This window comes from Glandiceps talaboti, chromosome 8, assembly GCF_964340395.1.
Source record: "Glandiceps talaboti chromosome 8, keGlaTala1.1, whole genome shotgun sequence".
NCBI classification, from domain to species: domain Eukaryota; kingdom Metazoa; phylum Hemichordata; class Enteropneusta; family Spengelidae; genus Glandiceps; species Glandiceps talaboti.
Genome location: NC_135556.1, coordinates 24,999,153 through 25,025,427, shown reverse-complemented (window position 1 = coordinate 25,025,427; position 26,275 = coordinate 24,999,153). Strand labels below are relative to the sequence as shown.

The following is a 26,275-nucleotide window of genomic DNA, read 5'->3' as shown; positions in this document are numbered from 1 at the left end:
GCGTCGTGTGAAAGTTTCACGGTTGTTTTTGTTTCGATTTGCTTCATTTTGTTTCGGTGTACAAGTAATCGAAAACATGTCACATTCTGGACATACGTGAAACGTCTATATACGTTCTTGAAATATTTTCAGATGTGAAATATTAAAATATCAGAAGCTAGTATGAGAATAATTCACTCCCCATGCACTTTAACTATTACAAAGTAAGCCACTACATTCCAGAGACATACCAGAATTGCCTTGTCGGTGTTTACATTTACTGTAGTCAAATTTGAAAGTATCGACTTCGGTGCAACCGGCGTCGAGTTCAGAGTTGAGTTGATTACAGGAGTCGAGTGGTGCCGCTCTATCTGTATTGATGGGATCGGTGTGTGTAAAGGCGTAATGGTATAGACTGTTGAGTGGGCACACGACTGGTTTTGGACTCTTAGCTGGGGAAATAGAAAAATAATCACAACATATACGAGTAGGAATTGTATGGTTTGATAAAGATACATAGATGTAATTAATTTTGAATTAAAACCCCGGTACCTGTCGAAACCTGCACTGTAAACGAGGTCGAGATGGTACGACACGTCATATCTGACAGACTAAAACTGGAACTATTTGATTTGATAAATTTATTCTTATTTTCGATTAATTTCTTTGGTTGTGCATGTATAATTGCCTATTGTTCAATCCTTACCAGCATCCTGATTTATAATTTGTTGGGTTCGAATTGTTTACACATGGACATCAAGGCAGTGTACAATTTGTAAACAGGTACTTCGGCTTTTTAAAAGGTTTATCATTCCCAATAAAGGTTGGATATTTTCAAAAAAATTACCGTTTCTGGGGTTTTAAGAGGTTGGTGACAACCAGATTCCGTATGAATAACAGACACATATAAATTTGGACACACGTAATATTACAATGACGCCATCAATCATATACCACGTATGCAAATGACTTACCATATAAGGGTGTCCATCTACCATATTTAGATATATCAGGTGTACCACCCTGTCTAATGACGTCAACTTGACATGATGATCGCACGTGGTAGTTACCGAGGCGGTTTGGAGAAGCGTAGTCTTTCAGACAGAAATATGTAACAGAAAGATGTAAAAATAGAATGCATTTATTGAGACAGTGCAGAACTGAATGAACTGAAAATACTAACTATTATAGTGACATTGCTCAAGGATACAATTTACTTTGGTTCATTCATTCATTCATTCATTTATTCATTCATTCATTCATTCATTCATTCATTCATTCATTCATTCATTCATTCATTCATTCATTCATTCATTAATTCATTCGTTCATTCATTCATTCATTCATTCATTCATTCATTCATTAATTCATTAATTCATTCATTCATTCATTCGTTCATTCATTCATTCATTCAAGACGTACATCCTACATACTTTGTTATAACTATATACAGACACAGACACACACACAGTCAGACACAGACACACACAGACACACATACACACAGACTCAGACTCAGACAGACACACAGACTGACAGACACACACAGACACAGACACAGACACACACACAGACACACACACACAGAGACACACACACACACACACACACACACACACACACACACACACACACACACACACACACACACACACACACACACACACACACAAAGATAACCACGCAGTGACTTACAAACATCCAGAAAGTGTGTCGATAGATAAAAGACTTGTTATTCTTGGTTTATTTTTTGAATTTGTTTTTGTTTTTTATTTAGTTAGATTTCTTCAGAATTATTGAATTTCAATTTTTGTTTGCATGAATTGATTGATTGGTTGACTGACTGATGGATCGATCACACTGATAACCACTGATGGGTCTCATTTATAGAATAACACAAATATATTCCCATCTCTACACAGTCATCCATTGTATAATCCGATCCTACCCCAGCAGGACTATATTTAATGGCGATCTTTGATATGAATTTTACTGTATTAACAGTATAAAGTTATACATTTGTAGTTTACTTACAGTGCATCCATTCTATAAAGTTAGCACTTCGTCTCGTAAATAAGCTACAGAAATACTCGTCTTCGTTGTCTTGGCTATACATATATTTGGTGGGGGGGAAAGAAACAACAAGGTGTGGATTAATGTGAGCCACACGATAGTTACTAATGAAACAAAACACAAAGTATAAAACGTATAGAATAGAAGGTGTCTTTGTTTTGTTAAACGTTGCCTGGTTACCAAATATCATAGTCTCTTCTCCAGCTTGAGACGATGACAGCTATGGAAATCAAACTCAGTACAGTAAACGGGTTAGAAATACTGATTCGTTGTATTGCTTGCTCTTAAAATTCACAGAATTACGAATAAGTAATGTAGGTTTTAGCGGAAGAATTGTTGACGTCATTAGAACGGTCACAGATAAAGAATTCCTAGAATCCAAATATATCGAGGGAGCTGTTGTTGTTGTCACGTATCTCATTCAAATGTAAGCCTACAAAGACTCAAAATTCCTGGAAAACTTCCTTTAATTTTTGTTTAGGGAAATGGGGTTTGTTCATGGAAATGTTACAGAGCAAGGATCAAAATGTCGTGAAATCAATACTTTTTCATCGCTTTTTGGAATTCACCGTCATTACTCAATTGTCGCCGCGGAGTGTTCAGAAAATACAAAGAATTCCAGGAACAGAAATTATATATACTATATATAATTTCTGCTCCTGGAATTCTTTGTATTTTCTGAACACTTTAGTATTACTGTACAGGAAACAACGATCTTTTTGTAAACATAGCTACTAATGTGATGTAATAACATTTAAATTCAGAATCAAATTTCAAGACTGGCTAATCATATGCAAACAATTCGTCCAAATGTTGTTAAAGAAAGAGTATTTGAACTTTTTGCTATTTTCGTTACGTTATTAGTTTATTTCCGCCCTCAGCGGAGAAAGAGGTAAAGCCGATGAGGCGCCCCCACACGTCGTATCTTACAGACTACAGCATTCTACTAATGTTTGCCCTTTGAAAAACAAAATATTCACTAGAAACTGTTCAATACTTTTAATGAGTCATGTATACTGACTTGATGTCCATGTGTAAACAGTGTAAATAAACGGTATGTTCTATTTAATTATTTATCAGGTCATTTATTTAGACGTTGTAGAGACCTATGTCTATGACTGTAGTACCAACAAGTAATAGGATTCTAACTATTGAACAATTTAGATTATTATTTTCCAATATGTTGGTTCGTTCAGCTAGGAAAATGCAAATCACAGAGGGGCCTTGTCACTACGAGTCTATGACGAGGCAATGGCGAATAGTGACAAAACTTCATTTTTCAGATGTTGAATGGAGAATAATATGATTATATATGTGCTAGAAGAAATTGGGAAAATAAAGGCGATTTTGAACGATTTGACTGACAACTTTCTAGTACCGAAGAACCAATGACGTAAACACACATTGCCATGATGTAGACCCACATTGTCATGACGTAGAATGAACAGGGGTTATATTTTTGTTCGAACAAGTATAGCTTGGCTTTATGTGTCGTATAAGTGGAGGATATAGAACGAGGAGCCTGAGCTCTTATTTTATATGCATCCACATTCACACTCAAATCAGGACAAACCAAGTCAGGTAATTTTATACTTTTTATATTTTACGGTACGCTTACCTATCAAGAGCGGTTTTCGCTATTCTATTGACAAGTAGGTATATATTGTCAAATTTCTCCACGCAATGTATTTGTCCAATCGACTTCTCTTGTTGTAAAGCCAATGGTGGATAAATCGTACCGTTCGCGATTCTGTATTCTCCGCTAAGCTGATGTTGACTGTCAAAAAGAATCCATTCTCCAACAAAAGATTTGTCATACGTACAAAAACCATCAACGCCAAAACCTGCAAGTATAAAGGGCGCCACCATAAGGTGAATAATGACAAGAATCTGGTGTGTGGTTGAGACAGTTGATACTGGAATTTCGTGGGTGGTTTGAAATATTTTCTAGTTTCATTTTTAAAATGGATAATCTGTCTAAAATCTGACTAGGATATGTGACAAATGCAAAGAATGTGCAATGAAAGAGTGTAGTTTTCTGAAATACAAAAATCAACAACTTCTTGATGCATAGAAAGTTAGCTGATTAGAAGTAAAGCCAGGAGGTAAAGTGATTTTGTGGCACAAAGCCTTGAACTTAACCATTAGTTTCAAGAGAAAAGTAGTAACCATAGTAACACGAAGGGAGGGCTATGTATTCACATGTATAGACACACGTATGCCACATCAAGTAATCAGTTGTGTATATATACAATAGTTCAAATTTGCCATATGCAAAAACTCTGTTTTTCTCTTAAACACGAAATCTTGGGTGTAACCCCTCCCGGGTATCACTTGATCGAAAGTGAACACAGCGACCTGCACCACATTTAACCTAGCAAGGCGACCTTCACACGCACCCCGACAGCGTCTATCACCGCTCGTACTCTGACAACGGAGCGTTGAAACGAAAAGTTCCCACGACCCAAGACTAGCTTTCAATTTCAAACTGGCGCAGTTTCTATTTACATATGCCTGTGAGATGTATTTCTGTAGCCTCATTTACAAGGAAAATAATCTTATAATGCTTTTATGCAACTTGTACTAAACTAATGTAAGTCCTTGAGTGACCTCGGCAATTACATGCAAGCATCACAGTATGGCCCGGGATAATGGTGAGGATATAATTTCACTAGCGTATGTATATAATAACAACTATTTTTCCTAAAAATAACCATGACGCACGTTACAGTATAACTTGTTAAAAGATATAAAACAATGCAATTATTAACGTTCATACTAGTTTCGCACTACTCTCAGTAAAAGATATTCACCAGATATTGTTAGTGAGTCCTAGTCACTTCAAATGAATGCCCAGCTTAACGATAAGTAACGTGGAGATTAGCAAATAGATACACAGAGATGTAAACAACGGAGCTGACAAACTGATCCGTCCTTGACAGCAGAAATATGTACATGTCAGTGTTTTATGTTGGGAAGCACTTACCACATATTAAAAGCACGAACTGCAGGCAGCAGAAGAGTCGGTGAAACTGACTACAATTGTCCATGTTCGTTGCAATAGATCTACACACTCGCACACACGACTTGTTGGTTTCAGTCTTCCCCTCGAAGCGGTCAATCATAACGTTGGATATCCAATTGCATTGAATACCAGGTCTGTTACAAACGTAGGAGGTATGCACAGTCATCAACTCTAGGGAGAAAATAGCCATTGCACACATACTTCCCTTCGTAATCCTATTACATACCCCTCAACTTTTACATTGTTCTCTGGAGTTCACATCTTTGATTAATTTTTTTTTGCATGAAAACTCTCCGTTTCATTTTTTTACCGCACACATTAAATTGACGTGTTTTTTAAATCGCACCACTAAGTATTTATAGAATTTCGGACAATGGATTGTTTTTGACTTTTTTAGCCTTTGGTGATAAGATATTTGTGCTGGGACTGTCATATATGGTGATGTAATCGTTATTAGATGAGTCATTTCTAAGTTGTCATTTAGAAATTCTTAAAGGGAAAGTTTTAGAACAGCTGGTATTGTTTTTACCTGTGTTATGTGTAGTATGATTACAATGTACCGTGTTGGTGTTAGTGTGGTATCTGGTGAAGTAAACTACAAACACCAACTGGTGACTCCGTTCTATTTACTAAATAGTACAGGTTGATAGTCTACCATCATCATCATACACCAAAACGAACGATAATTTGCGTGACTGACTATGAGCATAGTACTAATCTATGACGTAATTATTGTAACCATGGTTACAGAAATCTGTTTACCAGATACCATACCATAACAAATGCAATAAAGGTATTGTTAGCGATTATGGGTACAACAATTTATAAAAAGACAACAAAATACAAGTTTTTTCGCCTTCCCCCTTTCAGTTTAAATTCATGGACATTCTGGAACTTGGAAATGGAGCAAAGAAGTATAGGAGGTTCGTTTTTAACGGTAAACTATTATTTAAGAATGCGAGCATGGTACGAAGATCAGTTTAGTTGGCATCAATCTAGTATGATCGATGTCAAAAGAATTAGCAGTACCGCAAGTGTAGAAAAACTTAATACCCATAAAAACAACAATATGCTGTCTCGCAGTCAGGTGAAAGTTCACTGCATTCTGGGAGGTGACAAATCAGCATTTTGTAACCCAAGAATCATCAATCAAATGTCGTCAACGAGGAGTTATTTCGGGTCCAAGAAGTAGTCGCCAAACAAAGTTTAAATTGTATAGAGCGCCATCTATCAACATGTGAATATTTGCCTTTGTCTTTTGTTGTCTACATTTGTTTACTTGGGCATCTGTTGTTTGGTTATACAAAATATGTCATTTCTCGGTCGTATTTCTATAAAGAAAACTTTGCTGTTAAATGTTTGATATGAGTTTCAATGTTTTAGGTTTTTTTTGCTGTTCTGTTGAATGTACGAACTCTGATCAATAATTCACCACAAGGAGTGAATACTATAAATTCTTATTTAAATAGTAAACCCTATATTTATGATACTTACGATCCCATGTGTTCAGAGACAAGTATCAAACACGAGCTTCTTGCCCCTACAAACATGTCAAATGTCCCCCCCCCCCTCCGATACATACAATATTTACTCAAAGGCGTACGTCTTCGACAGGGCCATCTACGACAAGTCGTGATCTATGAATCATCCGTGACGTGTCTATGTGATCAAACGGATAGACATCAACTGAATTCGCAGTTCTTGTACCCACGTGTAATATTCAAGGCGACACCTTGACACATTACCATTTTCTTACATGTTTTTTGAAAGATTTGATCGAAGATCACGCAGTGAGGCGAAAAATGAATGGTTAGTTCGAAATCACTGTCAACAGCAGGTGAATTGAACCTTGGAGACTTTAATACACTGAGCGAGTGTATGTCGTACATTTACCATCTAGCAAGTTCTCTTAAGAAGGTAAGTTGACAGAGTTTACTTTAAATCTATGGAGTTGTTGAACGAGTACTATCAAATTCGAACTATGCATAGTAAAAAGGGACGTGCACAAGGTTTCATAAGAAGATCTCTCAGTAAATTTTGATTTGTACCGTACAAAGATCTGTGAAAACACCCAGTTTGTATTTTTAAAAATTACGTCATATCGTTTTTCATTTTGGACAGTGAAATATAATCTCTTTGGAATGATACATTTTAAACGATTGCGACGTTTGCCGTCAAATTTACCCTTTCAAAGTGACTATATATTTCACTGTTCAGTTTAACTGTTGAAACCAGAACGACATTTCATACTTTTTCACATGTTTTGATGCTGAACCACAGAACAATATCATGGATATGGAAGTAAGTCTCTTCTTTTAAAATCTGAACAATGTACTACCTAAGGACTTGAAAACAAATATATATTCAATAAAAAGGAAATTCTCCAGCCACATAGCTATCATTGCTCCGCGCCCACCTTTATATGCTTGGGAATGTTTCCTTTCGCTTTTTGGAGATCATGGATTTCACCAATTTAGCCTTGATAACAAATAACTTTTGTTCATAAAAGCAAACCCATGTTATCTTTCTCATACATCTGGTACAGTTGGTCTGGTGTCGGACCGTGATGTTGATCATGATGTCAATTAGTTCTGTGTATAAAATGCAACGAGAGTATTCCACTAGTACTACACGACTTGGGCGTTTGCCCTTGAACTCTGCATACGTCATACACACCCACCCGCCTGTATCAATATCAAGTACTCGAAAGTTGTTTCAATAACTTTCCCATATAGTACAGGTATATCATGACAAACAACATGTATATCAGTGAAACTGAATAGCTACATTTCCGACTGGCTTACTACCTTACAATAATTGTTTGTTAGTGTTACTAAAGACTTTTGTCATTATCTGAGTAGGCAAGCTATTATGGGATAGTGAAATGTATCAACAGGTGTTTCCGGTTTTTATTTCACCTGAGTGGGGATCAGACTCAGTAGAGTTGGCACTGTCCAGTATCATGTGTGCGTAGGTATGCCCGCCCGGCCCCCCTTAATGTTTTGCAGTAAATTTCGTCATCCTTTGATGAATATGTATAAATTGTTGCTATATTGAGGAACCTGCCCCCCTCTCTTCAAGGGGACTCTAATCAAATTTAGTTTCATAGCCTACCTACTTATATTAACTTCTGACCATGCAATTAAAAACTTCTGGCCCTGACTGATACCCTCAAGTTCAATATTAACTTAATTTATCTTTAACCTTTAGAATGTAATCTTAAGGTCATTACCATGATTACCTCGTGACTGATAAGAGTTAACAGAACAAGAAACGAGAGACGTCCTAATATATATTCCCATCTAATAGGTATATGAAGTAAACTCACATGCGTTACTATGTTTAGGGGAAGAAAGTAAATCTTGGAGAATACAAGATTTTTTTCTTCAGTTTTGGGTTTTCTCTAAAATTTGAAGTCTTATTTTATTTTGAATGGAAAAGTGACTCCGGACAACTTTTGTTGTTAATTTTTTCTTGTCGTATTTTGTTATTCTCAAAAAATGACGACCCAGAACTGTAGCCTTCGGTAAAAAGTGTGGATCGACTTATCATCATAAGTGATCAGTACAGACAAATATCGAATCCAATACAAATGTTGTACTGTGTTGTTTTGATTTCAATCTCTGTGTAACTTGTGATGGATTGGCGCACTTTGTAAATGCAATAAAGAGAAAGCCTTTATTCATTCCATGGTCTTTACTTTACGACAGGCCTACTAATAATAGTAGCATCGATATCAGTTCTCCAGATCTCATTACAACATTCCAGCATTAGCGCGGAGTGTTGTGTTGTGAGTGGCAAGTCCTGGCATTCTTCGCATTACGTCAGGCCATGTCAAATTCTTCGGAGTCTCATGCGATGTCGCCGCTGTTGTTGTCGTCTAGCGGTAAGTTTTTCCCCGTTCGTTTCGTTAATACGACTTACGACTTTTTGGGCCTTATGTCGATGGCGATGACTAAAATCGACCCGATTCTGTAATTGAAACCTTCAATTCTTGTCGGTCCTCTCCACACAGGCGTAAAGTTATTCAATATTTCATTGAGGCTTCATAATATTTTATTATTTACGCTCAGTTGGTTTGGTTCAATATGCATATATATATATATGATTATATTTCGGTTTTTTAATAATCGATAAAATTAAAGTCATGAAGCGATTTACAAGACATTTATCATGACCGTAGAAGAAGTGATAGAGGTATACATGTTACAGATATGATATGCCTATACTACGTGTAGTTAACATTTCACCATCATATATTATCTCGGTTCAGAGTGACGTAGAAGTCTGGGTATGTGAAGACTTATGTCGTCTTCATAATGGTGTCCTAAAAACTGTCATGTCTTATAATTGACGTATTCAATTACTCTGACGAGATGTATCTGATATGACACATACTTTTAATGAGGACATGTTCTCATCAATTTAACATGTCTCGTAAATTCATGTAAATGGTCTAAATTTCTAGAGATTTCGTTTCAATAGATATCCATGCGTGTGGTTGAAATGTTGATGTGGAGCAAGTATAACAGATTAAAATGAGTTATAACGGATCGCCAGATCAAGGAATGTTCCTAATCTGCATGCTCTGTAGTACGTGTAAATTACTCTTTGGAGTGTTTAGGGCTGAGGTTGAAGTTCGGTATTTACTAAGTGTCATCTCACTAAGGAGAAAAATGCCATCATGTACGCCTATTACCAAGTATTAGAAAAGGAAAGTAAGTTGAAACTATATGTGTTAGGGTATTTTAACTATATATGCAGTATGTGTTTGAGTATTTTCACCCAAATCTTGACATCTGGAGATTTCATCATTCCTAATACCATATTTGCACAAATGTGTTCATATAATGACTTATTCTCAAAACCTTGGGTCTAACACATAAACAATATGAAAGTTTGTGTTGATCTATAATCAAAAGAGTATTGATTTTGACATATGTTATGAAAACATTTCATGCAACGTTTCCCAGGATGTGTCAGATATCTTAATTAGGTATATAACATTGGTTACTTCATTGACTAATAAACAAGGGCTTGGCATATGTTGTTTCACATTGATTTTTCAAGTAGGAAGCCATGATAAAAATGTTTTATAAAAAACAAAAAATCCAAAATAAATACCCAATCATCATTCATATGGCCACTTTTAAATTAGAACAAATGATTCTACACGTGCCTGCCAATAAGGGGTGACATGAAACAGATAATTACTGTCGAATAGATATATCTATTAGTAATCATAATAAACATAATAGCCTAGACTGAGGCTGTTTCATAACCAATCAGTGTTAATCTAACATCTATTTTTGTCCACAATAACCAATTTGTCCATCATGACGACCTTCACGCTATCATATCAATTACTTCAGAATTCCTGGGAAAAAGAAAAGCAAGTACTTCACTAGTCTGAGATATTTTTAAATGCCCTCTGGATTGATATGCACAATTATCTCCTAAATGCTTGAATTGAGAATCGTAAATTGGTCTTCAAACTTGACAATTAACAAATCTAATGGTACAATTGATTGGTCATGGTACAATTGATTGGTCATGGTATAATTGATTAGTCATTGTATAACAACTAAACTCATAACCAGTATGGTGACAAATACATAATTACATAGCTTTCGAAATTAAACACAAAGTAAAGACAAGGAAATAATGGCGGGGGGGGGGGGGCGGTTGAATGTTTTCTTGATTACCATCCAAGCAATTCTTCGGTATATATTGTATCGCCCATTACCGTATAACATAGTGTATATTGTATATTTTGAATATACCATCAATTAAATCCGATCAGGGTGAATACATGCAATAGGGGTGTACTAAGAAGGACGATAATCACCATAATTACCATTTTGGTGTCCTCTAAATACAATGAATATCACACACAGTCAGTTCTTGTAGATGACATCTAACAATCCATAAGGACATAACAAGATGTAAGATATTTTGCAGCAACAGCTGTTCTTTAGTTTTGACACCTTATAACACATAACACCATCATATCTACTTACAAATAAAAAATCATAAACAACAATCGTCTAGGAGGCCATGATGCGATTGTTAGACAATATCGAGACACATTTTTTTGTCATCAAAACTCGAACAAAGGTTTTTAGTAGTATATTTCAATAATTTTCGAACTATTCCTTCTCTCCCCCCCCCCTCTCTCTCTCTCTCTCTCTCTCTCTCTCTCTCTCTCTCTCTCTCTCTCTCTCTCTCTCTCTCTCTCTCTCTAATCCGATATTGTCTGCAATGGCTTTCAATTGAAATACTGACTTCATAGTCACAATTACGTACTGCTCGTTCTACGCATGCGCAAAGCTGTAAACTCGTTTCTTTTTGTTGACTTTCAATGAAGATTTAGTACGTACATTATCAATCGTTACGATATGCACTGACACAAAATGAATTTCAACACTTAAGGGAAAATTTACATATTAGAATAAAGCAATTCGGTAAATAAATGAATCAGAGTAAATTTTGATGTAATTTTAATGCAAAACGGAGAAGACAAGAGGTACCAGTGACGGATTCCGGATACGCGCTAGCTTGGAGACCAATCTGATTAAAATCCGATGTAGATGTCGGCTAATCGTTCATTGCTATTTTACCTTCGTTATTTTGCCTGAATTGACCTTCGTAGTACATGTTTACGTTTTTAGCCTGGTCGTAGAGGAGGCGATCAGGCTAAAAACGTAAACATGTACTACGAAGGTCAATTCAGGCAAAATAACGAAGGTAAAATAGCAAAGCCGACATCTACATCGGATTTTAATCAGATTGGCTTGGAGACTAGCTTCCCCTTTACACCAGAAAGACTGCAGTGGCTTTGAAAAATATATGTATCGCACACAATTAGAACTAAGCACATTTGCTTCTTTCAAATTCAACGCTATAATTATTTATCTTTCTGATTCTTTAAATATAATGAGATTTTAACTATATTTCAAATATGGAAACCTCAAAATCAAGACGTGAAAAACGAGACCACAATGCAACGCGTCTCGTAGAGTGCATCTGCAATATGTAGAACAAGTGTTGAAATGGTACGGTCTTATAACACCACAGGGCACAATTCATTTCTAGCCAGACACGTGACGTAAACAAAAAAAACCGTGCGTAGTGTATATACATAGAGACGTATGACGTATATGAGAACGTGAATCTTTTAAAGAGGGTATCTATATATACAGGTTTAGTCAGAAAGTTAAGTCTCGTTATTATGTAGTATGTAAATGAGCTTTAGGAAAAGAAGAAGGCGTAATCGCGAGTTGAATGTGTACGGTGTTTGCTGCTATAATATAATAATGATGAATGGACAGATGTAGACTTCGTCTAGCATCTGAGTCAGCCTCTCTGGCAGAAACGGTTCTTATTGTTTTTAGAAGTATAAAAACTTACATTGTGATAACGCGTCACAGATAAGCTAGACTCTGTGAATTGAATGATATGGGGACATTTTTGTCAGATTTACTAGATAACCAGGTTCAGTTCATATCAAACTGGAGGTCGAAGGCCTACAGAGAAAGGTGGCCCAGAACAAAATAATACACCTAGATAATCATATGTAATCCTTATGCCCCACCGATAAGATACCACTTATGAAAGAACCTGGCATTGAAACCCGACCTTTCAATGTTATGCTGTTCATATGCTATGACGGATGACGTTAATGTTTCTGTAAAAAAAAATCTCACCGCGTTTAAATTGAGTTTCTCCGATCAAGATACTGAAATCATAGACGTCTCTCTCCAACGATAGATGCTGAAATCAATCCGTGCTTATTCATATAGTTAATAAGACTTGAAATCAAAGGATAAATAACTAATTAGGAAATAGAACCCGTGACACAGTGAGAAACACTCTGTGGACTCCAGATTACTGGATGCTGTATTAAATTGGAATACATTGATATTAGCCGAATACATGTATTAGTATCAAGATACGTCAACGTGATACGAATACGTACAGGAATACACAAACCATATACAGTCATCAGTTTGACATTACTTAATGTTCAACAGAAGAAACTGTCTGAGTGCAGTAAAAGTTCAATACCGTAACAGACAAACAGATTGAAGACGGTGTTATTCGAAGCATGGAGGTGGGAACGTTCTTCCTAGCTCTATGTTCGTAGACAACATATATATAATGTATGTATGTATATATGTATGTATGTATGTATGTATGTATGTATGTATGTATGTATGTATGTATGTATGTATGTATGTATGTATGTATGTATACAATAGACACCGGTGGAAAGATAAATATATAAATATATAATGTATGTGTCAATCGACATACTAGTACAGCAGACTTAGTGACTGACACATTCTGTGAAACTGTCTACATTTTATGCAATACCGTGCGGAACTCATATAACACGTCTTTGCATGTCGATGTCAGAAACTCCTAAAATATCACAATTGAAATTCATCATAAATCGTACACTATTGTGTCGAGTATTCGAGAATAGACGCTATTTGACGCTATTGGAACAAAATGTTCCATTGAAGTATTTAAAACACAATACAAGAACTCCCGTGTTGTTATGGTAACATGAACAGCACGTGGGCTCTCATGATACAGCATAATTATAGTAAATGATTTATGAACACATAATCCGTAAGTTTTGAAACGACATGTCACTATTGTAAATCCATGTATTAAGGAACCATATTGGTAATTTCTTATATATTTTATTGGATGCATAATACATTTTATATCCATGTCAGGTTTTATTCATCGAAATTCAGCTAGGCTTATACCCTCAGATAATATGACAACCCTCAAATTCTGCTAATCGGGTCAGAGTTTTAAATTTTTGTTCAGGGCTTGGAGAATAAAGGAGTGTGATTTCCTTTATCTTGATGTCTTTTGTTCGGATGTGCGACAAACAGCTATTGATGTTTGCACATGCGTGAAAGGCTATGAGCAGGCCTGTCTACTTTAGAATGCTAGTTTAATAGTGTAGAGTAGACAGCGAGGAGGTAGCTAGCATTAGCAGTGTATATCTCTGCAAGTCATCGTCTTCGTCGTCGTCGAGGATGTTGATCTGAACTTGAAAACATAACAACACCAGATTTATTTACAAAAATCGTCTTCTTCTCGCAGTTTGAGCATTTGAGGCGAACGTTTGGGTGCTGTGGAAAAGCGAAAGTTTGAACACCAAAAGTGATGGAGTGGCAAAGCTCAACCAGGGTTTGTCTATGGATGTTTGTGTTTGTGACGTTCGTACTCAGATTGGGTTTAGTTGAAGCCTGGTGTTCTAATCTCCCTGATGGCTGTACATGTGATACGTCATTGACCGTATATTGTCGAGGTTCCTTTACATCGCCACCGGGACTTCCTTACCAAATTCATGAACTGTAAGTATTTTCCAATGTTTAATTCTATTATTACAAATAGTGTTCGATCTAAGTCTACAAATTATTCAATCTAGTTTTCTCGTCTTCGATCTTCGACAGTTTTCGAGAGTGAACAAAAATAAAAGTTCAGGTGTTAGTACTCAAACATCAAAATGGGTTTTAAAATAATTCTCATTGGTGGCTAAACCTATACAGAGTTTGAGTGTGTGTAATTTGACACCTCACTCATTGAATTCAAAACTTGTCATCCTGACCATAAACATTGTCTATGCCCTGACATACTGTTCTTAACTTTCTTGAGAAACAAACATGTTTTGGAAACCATGACAACCCCTGTCTTCGTCTATGGCACGAGGCTGATCGACAACCAGCACGCTGGTATGCCTCTCGGATTGGCATGTATGTCACAGGTCGATTTACGATGAAAATAGAAACTTCTTTGTGACACTTATTTAAACGTATTTGCCACCCACAGCACTCAGTTGTGTAGGCCAGTGACAATAACATAATTATGGCTTCGTGTTGTGCTTTTCTGTCAAGAAACTTGTAAAAATTCTGACCTCGGAAAAGTTATGAATCAAAGATGAAACGTGTCATGTTGTTGAACGCCATACGTGACCATTACATATACATATATGAATCTAAATTGTTGCATGATAAAGTGAAGAACGTCACTTTACTCTAAATTGAGGACAACTCTTTTTCCCCGGTGTTCTAGTATATGTTTTTCCGTGGCTTGTAAGACATACAGTGATAGGAATTTACTTCAATAGTCGTTTGTTTTGTCAAACCACACAACTAAATACGACACATTTGAAAAGACGTCTTTTGTCAGCGACAGTGCGTGTTTAGGCGAGACAGATGACCATATAAGTGTCTGAAGAACAAAATCAATAAAGTTTGGCTTTCTGGTGCAGTTTGGCGAGAGACCTTTTAGTGTATGTAAATAGATAAATTATATTAGCACACTTAAGTAATTGCTGAGTAAAAAGTTTAGTTCAAGCACAACAGAAAATAGACTGAGAACGGTACCTTATGTTGCATGTTTTCTACAGACGTTAACGTTCTCTCTCTCTCTCTCTCTCTCTCTCTCTCTCTCTCTCTCTCTCTCTCTCTCTCTCTCTCTCTCTCTCTCTCTCTCTCTCTCTCTCCTTCCTATATAGAATTCTTGAAGGAAACGTCATTGAAGAGATTGCCGCAGGAGAATTGGACGGACTTAGTCAGCTAAAACTTTTGTAAGTATTAAGTATTTTTGTTATTCGACTCGGCCGTTCACCTAAAGTGGTGCACGAATATCTATTAGCACTAGCTTTGAGGCCATTCTTTCAGAAAAGGAGGTGAAGAAACATCTTTTGTGATAAAGGTTGGCGTACAGGGTGCTTTACTTCCTTAAATAGCCGGGAGTAAAGGAGTGGAAACAATCGTCTGACAAAGTCCTATACAATACAGAAATTTGACACTCTAGTCGATCCAATGAAAAACAGACACAATTTCTGCGTCAGCGACTAAGAATATACTCAGTACTTAGATTTACACCAAGGCGTCTCTGCTCTGAAAAACTTGCAAATAAAATGTTTCTCGGTCGACGTGAAGTGAATATCAAATTACGTTATTATCCAAGTTGGACTCTGTATGTGCAACTATAACAATCCATACAAGATGTTGACACGACATTTAGTAGTCGTTTCATGCTAGAGGTGAGCTTACAGAAGCCAGGACATTTATGTGTAAACCTAGCCTTCTTATGCACACACAGTAATGCGATATGGAAAGCAGATGATATATATGTGTGCATAGATATACACGTAGTCAGGTAGTAAACACAAACGTGGATAAATAGTCTAAACAGTGCACACATTGATAAAAAAGTAAAAGTTACTAATAAGTGAACAAGTAAATAAACTAGCCAACCCAGATATGTCACAAATAGGGATAGCAGACTAGCGGCATATTTGAACTCCAAGGGTTCTAAGGATATTCCGAGCTTGTAGCCTAATGCCATGTTCTGACAACTTACAATGAAAGGAGATTTACGAGAACTTTTGATATTTTATGAACAGAAAATATGGCCGTATCAGTTGAACAATACATGCCGGATTTTCAAATAAAGTATTTTTACACTGTGAGTGGTTTATAACCATGCAATATGTTTGGATGCGGGTATCGCCACCATTGTTCAACACTTCCATTGACTAGCTAGTAATGACATACGCTGAGACATTGGTATGCACTGGATATGCCAGTGGGAACGGTTTGTTGTGATTGACACAAGGAAAGGTGATACGTGTATAAACCTGACAGACTTTTGTTTTCATAACTGGTAGAACCTAAAGAGTACCTAGCTCTATGATTTAGAATGTTACTAGTCTATGCAAATATCTGAATAACAATAACAAAGACAATAGCGGGAGAATATAGAATTTAATCCTGGTCCAACACTGACCTTTAAGAATGGTAAAACACCACGCAGAGCTCAGAAAGTGAAAGTTTGCTTTATCCTTGTTTTTATCATTAAATGATACCCGGTTGTAAACGTATGTGTATGTGTATGTGTATGTGTATGTGTATGTGTATGTGTGGGGGTGGGGGGTGGGTGCACCCTTTCCCATCCCACTACCCTGTTAAAAGCCCAGTTATGTCACGGCTACATATTACATAGTGCTGTATGGATTGTTAAGCATCTCCCTTCCATCTCTCGTTCTGATTACCTCTCATCTTAGTGATGTCGACACCATGGTACAGATGATTAGATCTAGGGTCGTCGGTCAGTGTAGCACGTGCTCCGTTGAATATAATTAAAGCTAAGGATTGGACATCTTTTGTGCACATTTTCTGAAAACTTTATATTGCCACTAAAGTTGCAGATGTGAGAATTTTGAAAAACGAGTCCATAAGACGACAACGAAGGTCGGACGTGCGGAGTCGACGTGTACTGTGACTGCGCTCGATTGTGTTACGGATACGATGGGATCGATGAACACGCGAGCAGGAGCGAGCCTGTCATTCGTTAACGTCGTCCAACACAGTCGTATAGATGCTAGTATTGCCATAATAGATAATATGTTATACAATTCCCATCAAATGCAACTGAAAGAACAGAGCACGTGTCTGCTTTTGTTTGACGACTTTCTCAACAGCATTGGACGACACATTGTCGCGTGTCGCCATCTTCGTACGTACTAAAACCAGTTCGATTCTTTCCCACGGGATACCACGTAGAAGTGCTTTATTACCGAACGGATCGATTATGGAAATCATCAAATCAATTTCAGTTTCACATCAGAGAGGTTTTTTATCGACGAAAGTGAGCTTTTTTTCTCTCAAATTATTCTGTCGGCCACGTGTTGCCGTCTCTTGTACGAATTAACCTCTAGGCACTGTACATTTCCTGAATACACTGACAGCAGGACAATGCGGAGTCATTGAAGTAAAACGTCAACTCTCTGTCAAGACAATGGAATCAAGCAGATGGAGTGAGTTTCAGTGGATACTTACCGGGAAATGAAAGGAAAATACTAGTGAACGAGATTTTCTTCCTTTGGTGTGGCCTTCAGTTACATTTTATGATATCAAACAGAAATGTCTCAATTGTTAACCCTCTTATCCATTCTGTGATCGTGCAGGACGGTTTTCGAATTTCTTCTCTATTTTTTTTTCAAACACGTTCGTACAGGAGAAATCACATGACACACTGTGTATTCTTTGGTCCATATTATCAAGTACTAAGTACCTCGAGGCAGTTTTGTTCGCTTTCTAAGTTTCAACAGTATTTTACCACAATGCCCCCAAAAATATGCAAAAAAAAGAGAGAGAAAACGCAGCAAAACCTTATACTTAATATCAATAAAACTACATTTATTTTGTATCAATATTAGGAAAGGTTCGAAAGAGAAAGCTGTCACCGACTATCGATGGAAGAAAACAACACATCTCTCCCGCCAATTTAGAAATTAAATACATCACGTCACTCTTTCTCGTGGTTGTGTCATTCATATTTAAAGCAGTCATCCGACTTTCGCTTAAAAACCAAAACATTTTTTCTGCCAATTTTAGAAGTGAAATACACACCATTTCCTTTATATATCGTTCATAATGAAAAAACAAAAACCTCCCTTTTATAAATTCGTCACGTCTTGTACATTTTATCCATACAAATGACAAACTTTGCGATGTATCGAGACCTATGCGTCACACCTAGACAGATGTGACTCAAAGAGGGGTGACTGTTTACGACAGATGGAGTGAATTTTAGTATGTCGTAGCACAGTAATTAGATTGGCGTCCGATACGTCTCATTGCCTGCTGCACGTGCCTGGAGTAATATGATTATTCAAATCACAATCCAAATAAGCAAGGAGTGATATCATCGTTAAACTTCAACAAAAAGTTATGACAATTGCTCATATTCTATAAAAGTCACATTTCAAAAGAACACGTCACACAAAGGACTCGAGTCGAAAGACGGAACGACACCACTTGCACCGCAGAACCAAACGTACAAAACTGTCAAAAATGACAATTTTTCTTTTTTGAGAAATTTTTCTGATGAAATAAAGAAATTATTTATGAAATGCTATTCTGTAAATTCGGTAATTGTGTACATCATTTTCGGGTTATCCTTGATTTGGTAGATATGCTTTAACATAATATATATATTCACACACACACACACACACACACACACACACACACACACACACACACACACACACACACACACAAACACACACAGATACAGATACAGACAACAACATCTACCTGAACCTGAACAAGGACTGAGGACGGAGCAGACGACACTGTCATGATCAGTCCCGCGCACTCAGAACTGCCGACTCAAATCAACCAATAATAAAACTCAGATTTAGACACAAAGAAGACAAAGGCACACAGCCTTATTCATGATTGAGAAAAAAGCAACTTAGACACGTCTCAGAAACTTAGATTGAAATATAAACGTCATTCTTGAAGATCACGTGACATGGAAGAAATTGAATTTTCTTAATCATTGACACACTTTAAGCTACGCGTGATTTATCCGCTTTCAAAGATATTTCAAATTATCTCAGCGCTATTTTTGTTAGTCGGATTTTAATCACTAACTACCCGGGACTAACTACGTTCTCTAACAATAACTACTCCCGAAACGAAATTATTGGAACATATTTGTGAACGTCAAGTGAACACTGATTGCTCATTATTGAGTAAGACTTATGAGTACAGTAAGCAGGAGATATTATAGACAATCTTGAAAATTAAAATACATTATGAAACCTTTCGTCACCTTAAAAGAAAACATTTGAATGAGCTACAGAAATCTCTTGTACACTACATTTTATCTCGAGAGTTTCAGTACATTCAAGTGAATGTAGCTAAATGCACATTTTGTGTTTTTCACTTTGGTAATTACGTATCCAGATGGCTCTTCACAAGCCTTTTCATGAATTAATATCCCGCATTTAACCGCGTTATGTGAGCATTAATATTACTCCGGAATTTCACTCATGATTTACTTTGTACTTTTTTCCACAGAGATCTGAGTAACAATAAGATTGAAAGAATACAGAACGGTGCCTTTGCCGCTTTACAAAATCTAGAACGCCTGTAAGTATATCGCCACTGAATCTATTATTAGATTTCCGATATTTTATTCGATTAACCCTTTCGATTTCCTTTAGTTACTATTCGAATCAGCAGCCTGAAAATGAAAGGTTGATGATGTCACCCACCCACCTTTCTTTTATATTTTACGTTTATATTTTATCCCCTCCCCTAAACGTAACTTTGTGTGTGTGTTACTTTGATCAACTGTAACATGCTGATCTTGTTATTTTTTTTTTCAAAAATCACAACTAATATATGATCTCTCTGAATTTTGACTAAATAACCCAAGAAACATTACATGATGGGTGTCGTTCACAATGAAAGCGGGAAATTGTTACCACATTCGCCAGCTGTTCGGGGGTATCCCATGGAGCTGTCGATAGACCACAATCAATGGTGTTTGATTAAAATATAATTACTCCGTTCTATCAACAAGACACTAATCATAATATAATTATGCACCCAGAATGGAGGATCATTACCGTTTCTACTTCACATTATTATTATTATGGTAGCCCTTTGTTAAGGGATTTGTGACTCATTAGTACATTTACCACATCAACACCTTGTTGTCATTTCTGAGTAACTTTTTGGATGCCATGACCACTGTCACGTTTTACGCACTAATGACTTATACAATACGTATGCACAGTTTAAAATACTGTACGCAGAGATGGCAAACCTTTTGTACGGAATCAGGCACAGTTTAATAGGGAACTTGCAATCCAGACTGAGCATGCTCAGACGCAAAGGACTATGGGATTGTCTGATGTTATCGTATTACCTAATCTGGAGCTACCGATAAAATAAACCTCCCACAATGGCCAGGGTGACTATGAATTGATCAATTGTGGTTACAAACAATATAACAATATTTTTAATAATACTAATTGATTAGTATTTATTATCACATTTCTCATGATGCAACATTCAACATGGCGGGTTTGCAAGTTCCCTATTGTGAAATGTTTGGTCTTTTCAGTTCATTGGTCTTACTTGTATTGACACGACAAAGTTCAGGGCCAATGCTAATTAAGAATAGTGTATTCCTTATATTCCGTTGCAGAGTACTTTGAATTGGAAAGTAAGGTCATATTTTTTAGTTTTTGTCCATATCCCTATTTATTCTTCTTCTCCCGATAATCATTTCAGTTATCTAGAAAGAAATCAGATCAATTGGTTGGACAAAGATGTTTTAAAAGGTCTTCCAAGATTGCGGCATCTGTAAGTATCGTAACTTCTCTTTAAATTGAACAATAGATGGCGTTATTGCTCTCACGAGGAACTTGTGACAACTTAGAAGTTGATCACACAATTCAACGATGATTCATTTTTCCATCACACAATTTCGACAACTAGCAAGGAATATATAGTAACTCTAAATGTATGCGAGAGACGGTGATATTTTGAAATGAAATTTCTGGCTGATAAAGTCATGCGACATGCCGTGAACAATATCATGTGGCAATTACATGTTCAAAACGGAATGTTCGCACTGAAACTGAGAAATTCTTGCTCGCTTTATTTCAGCTACTTGGACCACAACAAAATATCCTTCCTCCCGAGTGGTTTATTTTCTGGACTTCCATATCTACAGGAACTGTAAGTGAACGTTTCTTGTCTGATGAATTCACAAATTCAGACTTCGCTCGCCTTTCACAACTCCCCTCCCCCATTCTAAAATTGCTCCACCATGACTTGTTTCAGCCGGTACAGATAAAGATTTAGTTTGAAGATATTTTAAGATTGTACTCTTTCCTAGAGACGACACTCTCTGCTTATCTCATCTTGAAATCTCGTCGACACCGAAACGTGAGAAGAAGAACTATCATTAAACCAAACAGTGCTATCTCAGACTGATCATGATGAAAGATCAACTAAAATTATATTAAAATCTGTCTTCTCGATCCGTACACATCATTTCTACCATCTCATCCTATCTTTAAGGCCCAGCTACATAGTCATGTTACAATCCACCCCCACCCAGTTGGCGTATTTCCCTAAAAAGTAGCCAAATATAACACATTTCAGTTGATTTCTATGTCTATTTCTACCCAATGTTAATCATTATTAGTAAGTTTTCATTCACTGTGTTGAATTATGACAACTCTCATCGAAAACCACTTCCCTCATAAACGAAATTTGAATGAACTACGTTGGGTATGCCTAAAACTCACCATGTTTTTGTTCAATTAAAGCGTAACTGTCTTCCTTGTTCAACATCTTTTTGTCTTCAGGAGACTCGATGGTAATGAACTTCGTGACCTTCCAAAACACACTGCTGATGAACTCTCAACAACCGCCCTGAGACTTATGTGAGTAATTCAACCCAAAACGAATTTTGAGAGTTGTTTGTTGCTCATAACTCACCTTTCATCATAACTGTAAGATACGTCATGTAGTTCCGTCCTCATTGCATGCTTTGGTCATCTTTTGGAGTTGTGGGTGATAGGGTACAATACATTTCCTCAAAATGAATTATTATACCAAGAACTAGTATACAGTACCATTTGTGTTGATCACCAAATCTACTCAGATAACCCATCATTAAAGTGACAACACGGTGTAAATATAGACAATCACTAATCATGTCCAGTATGTGCATGCATCTGTCGCTTCCTAATATTTATCACAGTGCAGAAATGGTTTGCTAAATTGTGTTTACTTGCGTTTAAAAATGGTTTATTTGTGTTTACCAATATTGTTTACAAATAATACACGTACAATAACATACTTTGTCCATATTTAAAAGTGTTTTATTTTTGCGATTAACGAGTTATAAACACGGATTTGGTCTATGTTGTTTCATATTGTTGTCCAAGTTAAAATAATAATAATAATTAATAATTAATAATCATGTTCTCTTCAATAGCACTCTGGACCATAATCCATTGCAATGCAGCTGTGATCTGCTACTGTTCTCCCATTGGTTGAGAGAGGCCGATGACGTGTTATTACTAAAACAAGATTCTGTTAAGTGTACACCAGATGGCGAGACACAGACTTTTAGATTCACTGACCTCACCCATGATGACGTCACGTGTGGTAAGTGACATCACATTCAATGGCATAATATTACTGAAATTAATTTAGTCTAAGTAAGAATTGACTTGCATATTACTTTTAAAAAAGATGTTACACAGTAGTAGATTAGTGCGTTTAGCTGGTGAACGTTGATCTTGATTATGTGCGTTGAGACCCAGGCCACGAAACCAGTTTGATGGCCTGTGATTGAGAGGACAAATGTCAAGCCAAGATACTAAGTTATATGTTTTAGAGTAAAATTACTCTTTAAAGAGAATGCTTCTGTTTGAATTTCAACCTCAATACCATCTTGCAGTGCTTGCAAGTTGTTCATTTTTATCATAATTTGGATTCAAATTCAAAGTCTAGAGAGAAAACATGGCGTCTATAAAGCAATCGTAACAAATAAAATAGTCCTTATAATCATGTATTCTTTCACTTTTAGCTCCTGCCATCAAGCCGAAAATAGTACGAGTAGATACTCTCACATGTGACAGTGTACGTATTAAATGGTCTTACCCTGCAAACCAAGTCACAGTTTCTACAGATACCAGCCAGAAGTCACCGCCATCTTCAGTCGAGTATTTAACTTCTGGTCAAATCTCACCACAATTTAATATTTTGGTGAAAACTACAGACAGTCACGAATCAACACCGTTCCCACAAATTACCATAGTAACGGACACAACAGCAATAATCAGTGGTTTGAGAGCATTTTCCGAGCACCAATTTATGATTCAAGCTATGAACAAGGTCGGAAGAGGACCATTTAGTGACGTCATACGGCATAAAATTTCGTCTTACAAAATGGGTAAGTAGCTAGCTCAAGATTGTCGTGAAAATTTCATAGACGAGGTTGAATGAGAGAGAGAGATGACAGAGAGAGAGAGGGGAGAAAGAGTGAGACAGATAGACATGGAGATAGAGACAGTAGGGAGGGTGAGACAGACAAACAGACAGACAGACAAATAGATAGACAGGTGGGCGCTGGTTATGGATAAAATTCGCATGTGTATTTTACCACTACAAATGATGCCGTGAACATGTGGGTACAACATCTGAGGGGACCTTGAACTATAAAGAATATCTATCCCTTGATTAAAAACATCGTGAATAAAATATTGTGTCTTGCAGGAGAGAAAATCATTTCTTGCGTTACGGGTGAAGAAACTAATCCCAGCATCGACTCGCCACCGATTCACTTCCCAGTGATTGGTAAACATGTTAGTAACGATAGGAAGTACGGACAAAGTAGTACAACTATTATTATTATATCGTCTGTAGCTGGAGCTATCGTCATGGTCTTCAGCATTGTTATTTTGCTCTGTAAAATATATCGTCCAAAGAGAGACATTCTGTCACCTTTCAAAACTGTGAAATTTTCTAAAATTTACTCTAAGCCTCCAAATAAGGAAGGCGCTTCACCCTCCACCGAGAGCGTCGACAGCTACATGAGTTACACAAAACTGAATGAGTGCGCTCCCACCGTTAGGATTTTGAACGAAGTTCCTCGCAAGACTATCGTATTTGTTAAGGATGTGCACCATGGGCGGTTTGGTCGTCTGTATCAAGCTGACGTCATTGACCTGTTGCCTGGCCAACCTATAGTCCGTGCGATGGTGAAAGAATTGAAACAAAATGCCACAGAGCGTGCCAGGAAGTTGTTTGATGGGCAGGTATCATCAATGTGCGAATTCGAACATCCAAACGTACTCGAAATACTTGGCGTCGTTACCATGGGAACACCACTGTCAATCATCTATGAGTATGCAGAGTTTGGTGACCTTAAAGCATTCTTGAACAATTACACTTCAATTCATAGAGAGATAGATGCCGCCCAATGGCAATCACTCATGCTGCATCACAGCAAGTTGGTTGACATGGCAACTCAGATAGCATGCGCCATGTCTTATTTGGCGACAAACGGTTTCGTACATCGTGATTTAGCTGCAAGGAATTGTCTGTTGGCCAGTGACTTTTCTGTCAAAGTATCGGATCTTGGTATAGCCAGGGAGTTGTATCCACAAGACTACATAAAGGTGAGATTGATCATTGAAATGGCGACACTGGGTCATGAATATTTTGTTTGTTATATCATACATGTCAAATAACTTCAACTACACACTAATTTCCATTAATTATTTTCAAATGTACAAAAGCATGAACTAAAGAGCGTCTCTCACAACAAATGTTCTATAGTATAGTTCAATCTCGGAGTATCATGAGACCAATCATGGTATTTACAATGTAATATATTATAACAGTAAACTTCTATACTTGTAATGCATAAGAGAAATAATCGCATCCATAGTAGAAAACGTACTTAATTTTGTTTCATCAATAAATATTTCAAACTTTCTGTTTTGTTTTCTATTTGTAGGTCGGTCGTAAACTTCTACCAGTTCGCTGGATGGCACCCGAATCGCTACGGAAAACTACATTCACAACGGAATCTGATGTTTGGTCGTATGGCGTCACTCTATGGGAAATCTTCTCGTACGGCATATTGCCATATTGTTATATTGACAATGAAGGAGTGGCTGGTTGCATCAAGAAGGGAAATTGTTTACCAACTCCAGATGACTGCCCAATAAACGTTATTAACATTATGACGAGCTGCTGGCAAACAAACCCACACGAGAGGGCGTCCTTTCAAATGATTCATAGTAGACTATCAAACTATCGCTTGTCTGCGTGTGGACCCATGGTGGACTGAGTGGAATAAATTGAATTGTGTTGACGCACATTTCTTCCTCAGTTGTCTGTGGTTGACGGTATTAAAACGAATATGCCGGTATCATTATCGGTTGTCATACCCATTCTTGCAAGCTGGAACACGTGTGTCCGCTGATGCAACCACTTTCGACATGGCCAGTTGCGGTATTAAAAGAGAACTGATTTTACCACGATGCCGGGTCGAACCAAGTAGTCTCAATTTGTTTATTCATGGAAAAAATGAAAACAATGCCACAGGAATTTCTTACTGCCAGAAATAACTCGAAGATGAGCTCAACATCTCTTATTCGAAAGATGAACATTACATTTTAGCATAAAAATTATATGTATGTAGAGTTTGTAACATTCCATTCCATTCCATTGTAATATTATTTCAACTTTATTTGTGTTGTGTTTTCCATGGTAACCATTTGTGTTCAGTCAATTAATAAATGAAATAAATATTATTGATAGCTGA

At 36.9% G+C, this 26,275-nt stretch overlaps 2 protein-coding genes across 4 annotated transcripts in view; one reads left to right on the top strand and one right to left on the bottom strand.

Annotated features, from left to right (window-relative positions):
* Positions 1-10,971, bottom strand: part of LOC144438488 (uncharacterized) — a 13,643-nt gene extending 2,672 nt beyond the window's left edge. Inside the window, exons 1-6 of the mRNA XM_078127527.1 lie at positions 10,935-10,971; positions 5,039-5,211; positions 3,671-3,896; positions 2,014-2,087; positions 954-1,073; positions 231-431 (exon numbers count right to left, since the gene is read on the bottom strand). Of these exons, the coding sequence (XP_077983653.1) occupies positions 231-431; positions 954-1,073; positions 2,014-2,087; positions 3,671-3,896; positions 5,039-5,177 (760 nt within the window). The 5' untranslated portion in view covers positions 5,178-5,211; positions 10,935-10,971. The remainder of the gene's footprint in view (positions 1-230; positions 432-953; positions 1,074-2,013; positions 2,088-3,670; positions 3,897-5,038; positions 5,212-10,934) is intronic.
* LOC144438487 (uncharacterized) lies at positions 6,933-26,275 on the top strand. 3 transcript variants are annotated; one of them, XM_078127526.1, is made up of 11 exons: positions 6,933-6,994; positions 14,204-14,457; positions 15,621-15,692; positions 19,987-20,058; positions 21,211-21,282; positions 21,589-21,660; positions 22,296-22,373; positions 22,931-23,103; positions 23,528-23,893; positions 24,217-25,121; positions 25,463-26,275. In XM_078127526.1, the coding sequence occupies exons 2-11, from the start codon at positions 14,267-14,269 to the stop codon at positions 25,796-25,798; spliced, it is 2,337 nt and encodes a 778-aa protein (XP_077983652.1). In that variant the 5' UTR covers positions 6,933-6,994; positions 14,204-14,266; the 3' UTR covers positions 25,799-26,275. The 3 variants fall into 3 exon arrangements, with proteins under 3 accessions (XP_077983652.1, XP_077983651.1, XP_077983650.1); XM_078127525.1 differs by lacking the exon at positions 6,933-6,994 and adding an exon at positions 8,835-8,963; XM_078127524.1 differs by lacking the exon at positions 6,933-6,994 and having other exon boundaries at positions 14,059-14,457.